We start from the raw sequence: 13,986 nt of genomic DNA, 5'->3' as shown, positions 1-13,986 counted from the left end.
TAAAAACATGCAGACATGATCAAGAGGTTCATTTGTTATTCAGACAAAACATCAGAATGGGGAAGAAATGTGATCCAGGTGACTTTGACTGTGGAATGACTGTTGGTGCTAGACGGGGTAGATTGAGTATCCCAGAAATTGCTGATCTCCTGCGATTTTCCTGCACAACAGTCTCTTGAGTTTACAGAGAGTGGTGTGAGAAACAATAACCATTCAGTGAATGGCACTTCTGTGGGTGAAAACGCTTTGTTAATGGGAGAGATCAGAGGAGAATGGCCAGACTGATTCGAGGTAACAGAAGGGTGATAGTAACTCAAATAACTATGCAACAGTTGTGTGCAGAAGAGCATCTTTGAACATACAACACATCAAATCTTGAAGTGGATGGGCTACAGCAGCAGAAAACCAGGGACATACATTTAGTGGCCACTTTAGTTGGTACAGCATGTACTTAATGAAGTGACCTCTGAGTATATCTTATTAATCTTTTTTTGAAGATGATCTAATGGATTAGGAAACAGCTAATAAGCCTTTCATGTAATTGCCAACACTGGACAGAAAGTGTTGGAAAGAAACACAGTTTGGGCTGAATGTAGTAGAGTGGAGAAGCCAGACTTACATTTGAGGCCACTGATATTGAGTGCTTCAGCACTTGCTGTTTTTATTTCAGATTTCCAGCACTATTTGATTTTTGCTTTAGCTGCCGGTGGGATAGAATGTCTGCCCGGACGTCCACCTGCTGCTCACCAGTGCCTGTGGCTAATATGCATGCTGATCAGGAAGCCTGAGCAGTCGTTGCTGAACTTCTGTCGGAGTTTGCCGAGATGACCCACGCTGTGCCCCTCACCGGTTATCAGTGTACAGGCCCCTGTCCGGCATAATCCCTCTATCTATAGTTGATTGATATTTTTCAGCTGTAATGGTTTGGGATATGATGTGATTTACTTTCCACTATCTGCTCTAACAAAAAAGAAGATTCAGCTGAGTTGTTTTGATGGACTTTACATGTTCATCACCCTGAAGGGAACATTAAAAACAATACATTTAGGGACGGCTTCTAATTTCATGTCATCATTTGCCTAAAATATCCCTGCTTGCTTGGCTGGCATAATATCGAGCCATAGAACAATCCAGCCTAGGTATAGGTCCTTCAGCCCAAACAATCCATACCGACCATGGTGCCCACTCAGCTAGTCCCAGTTTCCTGCATTCAGCCAATCTCTCTCCAACCCTCAGATCCCTCCTCAATGATGCACACTCATCTAAAAGAGTGGTACATATAAAACTGAAATTCTTCTCTACAAAACCTCTCCAAGTTCCTCTTAAGTGATACTATTACACCTGCCTCAACCCTTCTCTGGTAGATCGTTCCATCTACTCTCCACACTTCGTGTGTAAAAAAAAATGTTGCCCCTGCGATCCATTTTAAATGACCCTGTCTCATCTCATCATTCATCATACAACTCCTGCGTTGGTTTGACTTTCCAAAATGCATCATTTCATGTCATCTGCAACCTCAGTGATCAGGCCCGGTGCATTTGTGTCCAACTCGGTGACACTCCATACCATGAGTGTACAACATTTACAAAGTTCACCCCCCCACCCCACTTTCCCATCTAACTTCCACTCCCACTGACCGCACAGATTGCCAAGGAGTGGGTATGGTTGGTCTTGCTCAGCAAAAAGCCCCTTGCCAGTCAACCGTCTCATTGTGCTAGAAATATGGATGGAGCTCCTGTGCGGAATGGCGGTGGGGGCGGGGGGGCGGTGGCTACCCAACAGAGTCAAAGCAGGGAGATCATATCACCAAGCAGTAGGACAAGAGAAGGTTGTTGCTCACATGTGGGCAGTTGGAAGTTGCTTGGCGTGGCAATTGGCTAGTTATAATGTGTGGTTTGAGTCCCCGTGTCCGTGTGGATTTCCTCCAGAAGCTGCAGGTTTTCCCGCATTCCAGTGATGTACAGTTAGGGTTAGTGAGTTGTCAGAATGCTACATTGGAGCCGGAAAGCATGGCCAGTCCTGTTGGCTGCCCTCTGCATAATGCTGGCTGATTTGATTTGACGAAAATGTCGCATTTCACTGTTTCACTGTACATGTGACAAATAATGATAATCGTTATCATCTCTCTTCAAGCGCCAGTTGTTGCTGCTTGATGGGGTAAGCAGTGAGTGAGAGCTGCTGAGAATATCGGGCCTTGTCTAACCATTTTATTGGATTTCCGGTGGACAGTTAAACAGTCCCTTAGATTTTAGCAACACCTCTTGTTGCACAGGGTTAGCAGAGCCCACAGGAAAGTGGTCATTTCCTGCCAGTAAACACTAACCTCAAATATTCTGCCCTATTAGCAAGTTGTGGCATTTTCATTTAGTAGTAGAGACTGCAGCCCATTGGTTGATTTATGATACGGAGATAAAGTAAAAAAGCTTGTCCTGCATACTTGATTGTGTAATGTAGTGAGAGCTTTTGCTCATGCCATTATGTTCAGTGAAAGAAAAACAATTGCTACATATTTTGAAATGTTTAGATGGGAGGGGAAGGAATCAAAGCTTTAAGAATGTATTTCACTACAGAACATAATGTTTCAACTTTGTATCATCAAGATAATCAGATTTGTGGTTTAGACCTCAAAGGATTTCAAGTTATCTTTTCCAAAGCCTCAGATGCCACAGTTTGTAACTCCTGACATTGAACTGATTATCATTATGAAGCAGTTCCACTCAGTGTATGTGCTATCTTTACCCAATGTGCTGTAAAATCTCACTTTCAATGTTTTCTAAATCTGAACAACTCACTTTCATGCCAACTGATCTTAAAAATGTTTTGACCTGCAGTAAATTAAAGAGGGAAAATAGATGCTTGATTTACTTCTGTACAGAATCTTACAGTGGTTTCTTTTCACAACCCACAGCTTCGGCTATCCCAGATAATGGAAAGAAGACATGTTTAAAATTGAAAGTCCTTGTGCGACAATCAAGTAAGTTTCTTACGCGGGTTTGCAGGGGTGGCTTTAGTGCATGTGTTATTGTAAGCACTGGTAAAATTTTCATATTGTGCATATCCTATGTGGTATCTGTTCTGTACATAACATTTTCTGTGTTTTTTTCCATCATTTTGTTTTCTTACATTTCTTCACTGAGCTTTGATGATAGTTGCTAACTTGTTGTTTCTGAAAGTTTACCACGATTGAACCAAATGGACGAGTTCAGCAAGACACAACGTGGAATGATTTTTTTTAAAAAAGAGAAAGAAAAAAAAATCAGGGAAATTAAAAAAAATGTCACACTAACATATTTGGCTATTATTTCTATTTTTGTTATAGACAGCTGTTCGAAAACTGTAGGTGTACATGAAAGTGTTTTCGGTGCTAACGACAGAGTAGACAGTTCATTAGAACCAGCAGGTTAGTATTCTTAGAGAATCTTTTAACCAGTCCGTCTGTCCCCCCACCCCAACCCTTTTTCTTAAATGTCCCTCCTTCACAGTTTGCATGCCCTGCATGGGTTCAGTGTTGAAAGCTTGTTCCCCTCCCTCTCCTCTTTTTTTTGATGACTTTCTTCTCTCTATATTGCAAAAAGATAATGCAATAACTCTCGCATGTTGTGCCAGATTGCTATTCTGTGCTGTGCTGGATATTCTCCTCGATACAAATAAATTGAAGTGGGATATCCAGCAGACAGAATACTTCTGGGTTTTTTTTAACTGTTATATTGCATTTGCTTCACAGAAAAAGAAGCTAATACAAAAATTGTTTTAATACGGAAATTGATCTGTTTAGCATTCCTATAAAAACGGACTAACAATCAATGAAAATGAAGCATGAGACTAACTTTTTAAAATTGGGATGTGGGGTGGGGAGGTTGTTCCAAAATTGAATGGGATTCCAGTTTTGATGCACTCGAAGAATAATATGTCCATGACAGCTGAAAATATTGTCACATTGTGACATCTGGTCCCCCTCAGTTTGGTAGAATCCAGGCTTCTATCAGCCAGCATCACTGCCTTGAGCAGAAATAAATCTGTCTGGAGCATATTTATGTGTCTTTGTATTTTTAATGTTGTCCTTTTCATTAAAGTCTGCCACCAGCATTTATGTCTCGGAGTATATTTGGTTGTGTTTGCTGTCTGCTACCGTCGATATTTTAGTGAACCTAACGTGAAGAAATGTTGTCGGTCTCATTATTCTGAGGGGCTAAGTGGCAGAGTGAACTTAAGTCACCTTTCACTTCAGGAATCAGGGTTTGGATTCAACCCAGATTGACGGGATCATATTCTGCACTGCGCTTTCTGAGAAAGACGTTATATTAATGTGGGATTGTTTAAGACGAGGGTGTTCTGAAGCTCAGTGCAGCCAATGAACCGTGTTTTGATGCATTATCTCTATTGTAGGATTGTATTCAATTTATGGCCCATAAGGCGGCCTTTTGGCCCCCTGTACCTATATCAGTACTGTAGAAGATAGGACTTGAGAGTTAGTGCACAGCTGGATCACACTGTATCAAGAAGACAAATAATATAACTAGGTAAACAACAGGAATTCTGCAGATGCTGGAAATTCAAGCAACACACATAAAAGTTGCTGGTGAACGCAGCAGGCCAGGCAGCATCTCTAGGAAGAGGTGCAGTTGACGTTTCAGGCCGAGACCCTTCGTCAGGACTAACTCTTCCTAGAGATGCTGCCTGGCCTGCTGCGTTCACCAGCAACTTTTATGTGTGTAACATAACTAGGTTATCTTTTTTGTGTGTTTGTTTTTATATATATATATATGACTTAGATACCAAGAATCATTGTATAATTCTGTTTGAATCATTCAAAGTTCAAAGTACATTTATTATACAACCTTGAGATCCGTCTCCATACAGGCAGATACAAAACAAAGAAACTCAGAGAAACCCATTTAACAAAAAGACCATCAAGCACCCAATGTGCCGAGAGAGAGGGGGGAAAATGTGCAAACAATAAAAGCAAGCAAACAGCATTGAGAACGTTCCTTGGTATCATTTACGTTGAATCATATTAGATCAGTTTTAGAGCATAGATCATATTGAACGTAGCACAGTATAACACGTTACAGGCACTTAGGCCCATGATGTTGTGCTGGCCTTTAAACCTATTCTAAGGTTAATCTAACCCATCTCTCCCATATAACCCTCCATTTTTTTCCATCCATATGCCTATCTAAGAGTTTCTTAAATGTCCATTATGTACCTGCCTCTACCACCACACCTGGCAGGGTGATCCATGCACCTACTCACCGTGTAAAAGAAACACCTACCTCTTGACATCCCCCATACTTCCTTCCAATCACCTTAAAATTATGAGCAACACACACAAAATGCTGGAGTAACTCAGAGTCAATGGAACTGAATAGATTGTCGACGTTTCGGGCCTTCTTCAGGACTTCAAAATCATGCCTCCTTGTATTAGTCATCACAAATGAAAGGTAACATTCTGGTGCAACGTCACTGAGTACCCCACTGTTGTGTCATGCAGAATAACTTCTGGTCATTCTCCTGTAAATGAGCCTTGGGCACATAGCCTTATGACTTGGAGGTAAACTCAAGATGACACCATCCGAGCTCCATATAATATTTGTAACATTAGGTCCTGAGTAAAAGGGGCCCAAAACATCGGATATCCGTTTGTCTCTTGACCGGCAGGTTTCCTTCAGCATGTTTTTAACTCCAGATTCCAGCATCTTCAGTCATGTGTGTATCCTGAGTAACGGATTGTTGGATAGTTTGACTTGAGCATCTGTTCAGAAGAAGTGAACACAAACCTATCAACAAGTAACCAGACACCACACTTTTACATTTCTTGGTAGAACTCACCAGAGCCTTTTATTATTGTTAGATCCTGATGATCGTGTGATCCAGAAATTCTTCAGCAGTGAAGAATGAGGCATAAAGCCTGGTGGTAATGGCCATTTATTGAGTGCATTAAGATTGAAGACTGGAACAAAGTAAAAAGATAAAGGAAAACAGTTGCGGTTATCTTATACTACAAAGTAACGCTAACTAGAAAGTTAAAGGGACATTCCAGTGATGATAATATTCTCTGAAATAGACAGATTCAGTAGTGTGACATCTGCTGCAGAGAAACCAAGAAGCTTCTCGAAAAATATAGGATCGGCTGAACTACAATTACTGAAAAATTTATTGAATAATGATATGTATATACATTACTGGGCAAAAGTATTATTTATTGAGATAAGATGCAGAATAAGCCCTCCTGGCTCTTTGAGCCACCTCCTGATTTAATCCTAGCCTAATCATTGGATAATTTACAATGACCAATTATCCTACCAACCAGTACGTCTTTGGACTGTGAGAGAAAACCTGTGTGCCCAGACAAGACCCACACGGTCACGGGGAGAATGTACAAACTCCTTACCGGCAGGGGCAGGAATCGAACCCTGAGCTGTTGGTACTGTAAAACGTTGTGATAACCACTATGTTACCGTGCCACCTCATGGTACGGTCTGGTATATAAGTCCTAAGCACATATACTGTATATCGTTAGGGTGGCTAAGACTTTTGCCGAATATTGTATATTATGTCTTTCTAGTCACCAAATAACACTTAATACTATCGAGCTAATACAAAGCTAAGTACTCCCGATGTGGCCTTCTATACATTGGCGAGACCCGATGCAGACTGGGAGATCGTTTCGCTGAACACCTACGCTCTGTCCGCCAGAGAAAGCAGAATCTCCCAGTGGCCAAACATTTTAATTCCAAGTCCCATTCCCATTCTGATATATCTATCCACGGCCTCCTCTGCTGTCAAGATGAAGCCACACTCAGGTTGGAGGAACAACGCCTTATATTCCGTCTGGGTAGCCTCCAACCTGATGGCATGAACATTGACTTCTCTAACTTCCGCTAATGCCCCACCTCCCCCTCGTACCCCATCTGTTATTTATTTATATTCTGTTATTTATTTATATTCACACATTCTTTTTCTCTCTCTCCTTTTTCTCCCTCTGTCCCTCTCACTATACCCCTTGCCCATCCTCTGGGGTTTTCCTCCCCTCCCCCTTTTCTTTCTTCCTAGGCCTCCTGTCCCATGATCCTCTCATATCCCTTTTGCCAATCACCTGTCCAGCTGTTGGCTCCATCCCTCCCCCTCCGGTCTTCTCCTATCATTTTGGATCTCCCCCTACCCCTCCCACTTTCAAATCTCTTACTAGCTCTTCTTTCAGTTAGTCCTGACGAAGGGTCTTGGCCTGAAACGTCGACTTCCTAGAGATACTGCCTGGCCTGCTGCGTTCACCAGCAACTTTTATGTGTATTTCTGTTTCCTAACCTCTTTCCTGTTTTAACCAGTATACAGTACTGTGCAAAAGTTTTAGGCACCCTAGCTATATATGTGTGCCTAAGATGTTTGCACACGACTGTACGTCACACCACATGGAAATGACTAACCTGGGCACAAGATGCAGTGTATTTTTCCACAGTTCCCACAGAGCTGAAGTAAGTCCACTTTAATTAAAACTATTTGGGTGGCGCAGTAGAGTGGTGGCTAGCGTAACACAGCAACTCGGGTTCAATTCCTGCTGCTGGCGGGTAGGAGTTTGTACGTTCTCCCCGTGACTGTGTGGGTTTCGTCCAGGTGCACTGGTTTCTTCTCACAGTTGAAAGACGTACCGGTTGGTAGGTTAATTGGACATTGTAAATTGTCCTTTGATTAGGGCTAGGGTTAAACTGGGGGCTGCTGGACAGCACAGTCTGAAGGCCCTACCCCTTACCGTATCTCAATAAATAAAAATAATCATTTGCAATGTTAAAATTCTCTGCGCTGAGAGAGGAAAGTGGAATTTTGTGGTCAGAATATACATCAGTGAGGAATTTGGAGTTTAAATTTCATCACTAGTCCCAATGTTGAGTAGTTCTTTCAAGGTCTTTAATTTCAAGTTAATCCTTATCAAAGTAGAGATTGCTGTTATTGTTATTACTACCTAGCTATGGCCATTTATAATCATGTAGCCAAACGTTTCGGAATGCATGCTGAAATGAGAGGTGGAAATTGGCCAGGATGTCAAGGAATTTGGGGAGAAGTGAGTAAAGACACGAACAAAGATATACATGTTCAGAATGATATTAATAGCAGAGTGTAGAGGGACAGAACAATTCAGAAAGTGAAAGGAAATGAGGGGACCATAAGCGAAGGATCTACTTTTGACAGGAGATTAGAGAAATTGAGAAACAAAGAGTGGTTGGAAGCTGATAACAAATGATGGAGAATGAAGGTATTATTGGGTTGAAAGTCAGTTTTGAATATGATCCAGTGCTTAGAAAAATCACTGTGTCTTGGTTATTTAAAACCAAGAACAGGGTATTTAAATATTGAATATTTGCCGAAGATGGTTTCCACTCAGTGGCTTCTTTATTAGGTACCTCATGTACCTAATAATGTGGCCACTGAGTGTACATTTGTGTTCTCCTGCCCCTTCACTGTTCAAGGTATTGTGCTTTCAGAGATGCTATTCTGCGCACCATTGTAGTAACGCGTGTGCAGGATTTGAGTTGCTGTTGCCTTCCTGTCAGCTTGAACCAGTCTGGTCACCATTCTCTGTAAACCCTGGAGACTAGTGTGCATGAAAATTCCAGGAAATCAGTAGTTTCTGAGATACCCAAACTACACTGCCTGGTATCAACAGTCATTTCATGGTCAACGTCACTTAGGTCACATTTCTTCCCCATTCTGATGTTTGCAGCTGAATATCTTGACCATGTCTGCATGTTTTTATGCATGAGTTGTTGCAACATGATTGGCTGATTAGGTACTTGCATTAAAGAGCAGGTGTGCAGGTGTACCTAATAAAGTGGCCACTGAGTGTACTAATGTGGCACTGTCCTTTGAGGGGGTTGAGGTTTTGAAGGTTTTAATCAAAACCAAACATTGCAACATGTTTCATGCTGAAAGGATTAGATTAAAAGTGTAGTCCATAGAAGTAGTAAACATATACTGAATGTACGAAATGACAATTGAGTCCACAAATTCAGAGATTTCCACACAAAAGCTCTGAGTTTTAGAACATTCCATCTGTCAGTCTGTCCAAGAGATCATCCTTGATATGGTAATCCAGTGGATTCACTGTAATTAATAGCACTACAATTGCTATTCTGAAAAGAAATTCCTGTTAGCTAAATCTCAAAAATATTATTAAAAGCATTCAATGGATTTTTAAAAAAATAATTTGCTAATATGTAGAAATGTTAACCAGTGTTTTAGCAGTGGCACTACCTAGATAAGGCAGGATTTAAAGTGAATAGAGACTTTCACAGACTCGTATCATTTTTTATTGTTTAAGTGGATTGCACAAGTGGTAACTTTGGCAAAGAATCCATTTGCCAAAGATGGAAAATTCATGTAAATGAGGATAAGCAAATATAGAAGTTATTTCTCCTCTACCTGGAGCCATTATCTTTACAAGCTTGAGACAATAACAGAAAACACATCCTGTCCTATATTTGTGGTTCCTGCTTCCAGAGACAGCAACTAACATAGATTTTAGAAGAATTCACAGCTGGTGATACAGATTTTGTCTTCTGTGCAACCAATGGATCATATTTATGTTAGTTCTTCATTTTACAAATCAAGTTTAGGTGAAGAAATACCCTTGGTGTGCCACTCGGCCATTAATAGTTTCTGTCTGGGTATAAAAGAAAGTCATTGCGAACATATTAGCAGCAACTCAGATCAGAAACAGGAGAAAATCTGCAGATACTGGAAATCCAAGCAACACACACAAAATACTGGAGGAATTCAGCAGGCCAGGTGGCGTCTATGGAAAAAGAATACAGGTGACGTCTCAGCCTGAAATGTCTACTGTACTCTTTTCTATGGATGCTGTCTGGCCTGCTGAGTTCCTGCAGCATTTTCTCTGCGTAACTCAGTCGGATGCTCTGTTGGTTTTCTCATGCAGTTTGAACATCTATTTCTGCAAGCACAATCATAAACACCGAATTCAACTCAATTGCTTGAATTCATTAGAATGAATTTAATCTAAACACCTCCATATTGGGGATGTGATTCCATTCTGCCAGCAGTACACATGCAACAGACAATTTTAAATTAATTCTAAATAATTTGATGAGAAAGCTAACAGTGGATGTGGTGCATGAAATAATTTGTTCTTTTTTTCAATTTGTTGAGCAAACTCTACAGAAACTAGTTAGTTCCTTGGCATTAAATTAAGCTGAATATACTTTTACTTGAGGTAATTGAAGCTGCTTCTTGCCTCCTCCCAGGCACTGCCTTTGATTTGCATTTGTCTTTCATTAATCTCAAATGAAAGGTTTTCAAGTTTGAAATGAAACAAGGATTTTAAGTGCTTTGTAGGTGGTTTGCAAATGTGTCAAATGGAATGCGTTTGGCCAAGGAGCTTAGCTGATCTGTAATTGTGACTATAAAGTACTGGGGAGCAATCATTCAGTTGGTTTTTGATGTACAACATCATTGCTTTCTCTCTTTCTGTCCAAATAGATGACACTATCCATGAAGCTGAACCATCGCGAGGCGAGAATGATGCCCAAGCACCCAGGATATCCCCGCTACTTTTGGCGACTGTACTATTCCTTTTCTTGATGCTTTCAACATTGTAGTGGTCAACAATACAAAGAACCTCTGACACAGCATGGCTGGATCAGGAAACATCACGAGTTCTGTAACTGCACTGTTGAAGAGGGGGACATTCAGCTTAATCCAGGCATAAGATTTATTTTCTGTCCGGAGAGTAGAGAGCAATTTAAGAGGGATGATGTGTCCAAACTGATAACCCCTGCAAAAATGCCAAATTATATTTTGAGACTAATGATTCTTATTTTCCTGTGCATTTCTTCTTTCAAAGTACCCTTAGGCGGTTTGGCTCTTGTCATCCAAGTGCAGATGAGAAACAGTAGCGGCAGATGCAGTAGCTGAAGAAATAAGAATATTGAACTGAAGCCCAAGGGGATTCCAATCCTCCATGCAATATTTATACCTTATCACTCAATACTGTAAGATGATCACACAAGGCATCAAATCACCATGTCAGAACTTTAGGGGAGATTTTACAAATAGATATAACCCTATCCCTCTTGGGACTTATAATTGAACGTTTCTGAAGAGAGAGTTCCTGTGCTTATGCAGTAGCTAATATGGTCTGTAATATTTTGTATTTTTCACTCACATTCTGTTTCATGTGCTCTTTAGCAGGGCTTTGCATTTTTGTAGGAAATGCTCCTACCTTAGTCTTTTAAAAAAAAATTGGGCATCACCACAGAACTGAAGAGTGGTGCACGTTGCAGTAGGCTACTAGTGTTATGCTGGACCTCATGAGAAACACAAACGTAAATGGTAGATTAGAAACGCTGGTTTCATTTGTAATATGGATAGTTTTCATGTGAATAAGGATAGGCATTGTGAATAACATAACAGTTGCAATTTATTTTAACATCCTATTCTACAAGTGAAAAGCTAATGAACTGAGTATGTAAAATACTGCATCATGTTTTTTTCCTGTAAAACTGGATTGCAATCCAACTCTGTAATGGTGATGCAGTTAATTGCATTTTCCTTTCCTGTGCACCGTAAGCTACCATTTAATGTTTGACCATTTAGTTTCTGATTGTTTAGGCAAGTCAGTGCCTACATCTATTTGATGGTAAGACTCAATGTGAAACTATTACTATTACACACTTGGAGGATTCTGACATAAACTGGACACCCCTGATGTTATGGAGGACATTGGAGACCAACAACTTTTTGCTTGTTTGTTTTTAGTTGCCTTTTTTAAAAGCAGGGAAATAAGGATCAGTCTGTTCAGTGGATACTGTGTATCCTGTAATAGTCTATAACATTAGTGTTAGCTTAGTACATTGATTTGTACCTTTTACTGGAGGACAAAAAGAAAAAAAAACATTGTTTAAATTCTGTATTATTAGCAACCTATGTTGTAAATAGTGTTTGATAAAGTATTAATTCCAATTCTTACATCTTTTATAATTGAATACAATAGAATTTCTGGATTTGATTGAGCAGTTTAAGCAAACAGATCTATTGTTGGAATGGAAGATGTGATTCAACAGTCCTGATAGAGGCTGACGACGACCGTGCAAGTGCAGGGGCACAAAACGGGGCGCAGCCCGCAAAAATTGCTTATTCTCGATGAACAGAGGGGAGCAAAAACAAAAACTGTGACTTGACATTCAGAATCTTGGTCCTATATGTTTCTGAGGTGATGCGGACGAAGCCCTGTGTGAAGAGGCACGTTGATTCTGTTGATTGGTGTTCCCGATTTTTTTTTCTTCCTGCCCCAGAGATGAAGTGGATATTTTTGTGGAAAGATCTTGCCAGCATCACTGTGGCATGCGCATGGACTCCAGTAAAAAAAAACCCGAAAAATTGTCCGGTATAGTTTTGTAATTTTTGTCTCCTGTTTTCGCCCTCTTTGTGTGGAAGCAGCTCGTTCCAAGGACAGAAATCGGGATGCATATACCTGTCAACACCCTTGACTGACCCGCCTTGCAATGTGGAATAGAAATGGTTCTATAAATTTAGAAGCATAGAAATTAATCCACTCCCCTTTATTCACTCCACGTAGATCAGCTGTTCCCTGCTTTCATCCAAGCCTTCATTGAGCGGTGAATGGGTAAATCTGTTCTATTTGGCAACTCCGAGTTTTTCCCATGCATTAGCCCCCAAACTGTTCTGATGCGAGACGAATCTTCTTACAATAGCGTTGCTGCCATTGTCTGTACAGTTTAATAAATGCTGCTGGCATGCTGAAGGTTACTCATGGAGTCTGCTAAATCTGTTTTAGATGCTTAATCTGACACTCCGTCAGAGTCACTCATTGTTTGTGCGTCTGGATATTAGAGTCCAGCCATTGTTGTCCTTTGCCTGTACTGCCCTGCTCAAGAACCGCTTGAAATGCAGATTCTTTGCACTTATTGAAGAGTGCTTTTTTGACATGCTTATAAGAGAAAGACACAAACCTATGGTCTTCTGCCATGTGGATATTCTATACATCTGTTTTGTATATACACGTGTCTGAGCAACTATACATAAATAAAACTAAAGATGTTCATCATCACAATTTTCTGTGTCTTTGGCCACTAAAGGGCGGGAGATGTGGATTAAAGAGCAAAATACCTCATGTTCAGAAAATTGCATGTTTTATTGCGAAAAAAAATCCTTGGGTATTTTGTACAAACTAAATCCGACTATATGCAGGCAGAAGTGAAATTTGGAGGGGGGGGGGTGCTTAAAAAATAGGCGCTACTTTTGCGGAAATATAAAACCAGCTGTACAGTTCAATTGAATCCAAGTGATCCTGGCATTAAAGATGAACAAGGAGAGGCTCATTATCAAAATTACAGTAATTCTTTACATATTATGGCTAACTTGGAATACGGGTCACAGCGTCTTTAAAATGCTTAAGGAAAATAAGATCGTCAAAGTGGAAAATGAATTGAATGGCTTCATATCTGTCCATTCCATTCCGGCGAGATCCAGTTGGTTGGAAATCGCCTTTCTGCCACATCTGGGTGCTGGCTCTCGTTTGGAAAGGGTTCCCAGCACAAATTTGCCCCGCACTTTAATACTGATGCTAAGTCTTGCGGAATTGGAAAAGTCGCTCTGGTGCAGGGGAGAAGATTTCCAATCTGTTGCAGTGATACCCAATTCCAGATCGCCTTTCTTGTAACGTGAGGTATTGCAGCAAAGATAATTTAAATTCTTGCTTCCACTGGCAAGCCGAGACGCTCCGACTACAATAAAAAAAACACTGTACAGGGAACTCAAAACTCCCGAAAACTTTAAACTTGGTTATTCATTCAATATTATGCTTCATCGTTATATATAAGTTACGATCATTTACAGCAAGATATTAAATTTCGATCTTAATATTACATAATAAAAACATGAGCTACTGAAAGTGTTCCCTTTGCAAAATGAGATTAGGTTATAACTGCAGAGTATTAAAATGTAAAATTAATCTCG

The 13,986-nt window shown here is 40.4% G+C and overlaps 1 protein-coding gene across 2 annotated transcripts in view; it reads left to right on the top strand.

Annotated features, from left to right (window-relative positions):
- The window catches only part of LOC134357267 (ephrin-A5-like), a 196,901-nt gene extending 183,828 nt beyond the window's left edge, over positions 1-13,073 (top strand). The window contains exons 3-5 of one of the 2 annotated variants that reach the window (XM_063068621.1): positions 2,909-2,974; positions 3,320-3,400; positions 10,489-13,073. In XM_063068621.1, coding sequence (XP_062924691.1) covers positions 2,909-2,974; positions 3,320-3,400; positions 10,489-10,607 — 266 coding nt within the window. In that variant the 3' untranslated portion in view covers positions 10,608-13,073. The remainder of the gene's footprint in view (positions 1-2,908; positions 2,975-3,319; positions 3,401-10,488) is intronic. The other variant, XM_063068622.1, reaches the window with a different exon arrangement.
- Positions 13,074-13,986: the final 913 nt, after the last annotated feature.

Source organism: Mobula hypostoma, chromosome 16 (genome assembly GCF_963921235.1).
Source record: "Mobula hypostoma chromosome 16, sMobHyp1.1, whole genome shotgun sequence".
NCBI classification, from domain to species: domain Eukaryota; kingdom Metazoa; phylum Chordata; class Chondrichthyes; order Myliobatiformes; family Myliobatidae; genus Mobula; species Mobula hypostoma.
The sequence above is the reverse complement of the archived record's forward strand: the minus strand, read 5'-3'. Positions and strand labels throughout refer to the sequence as shown.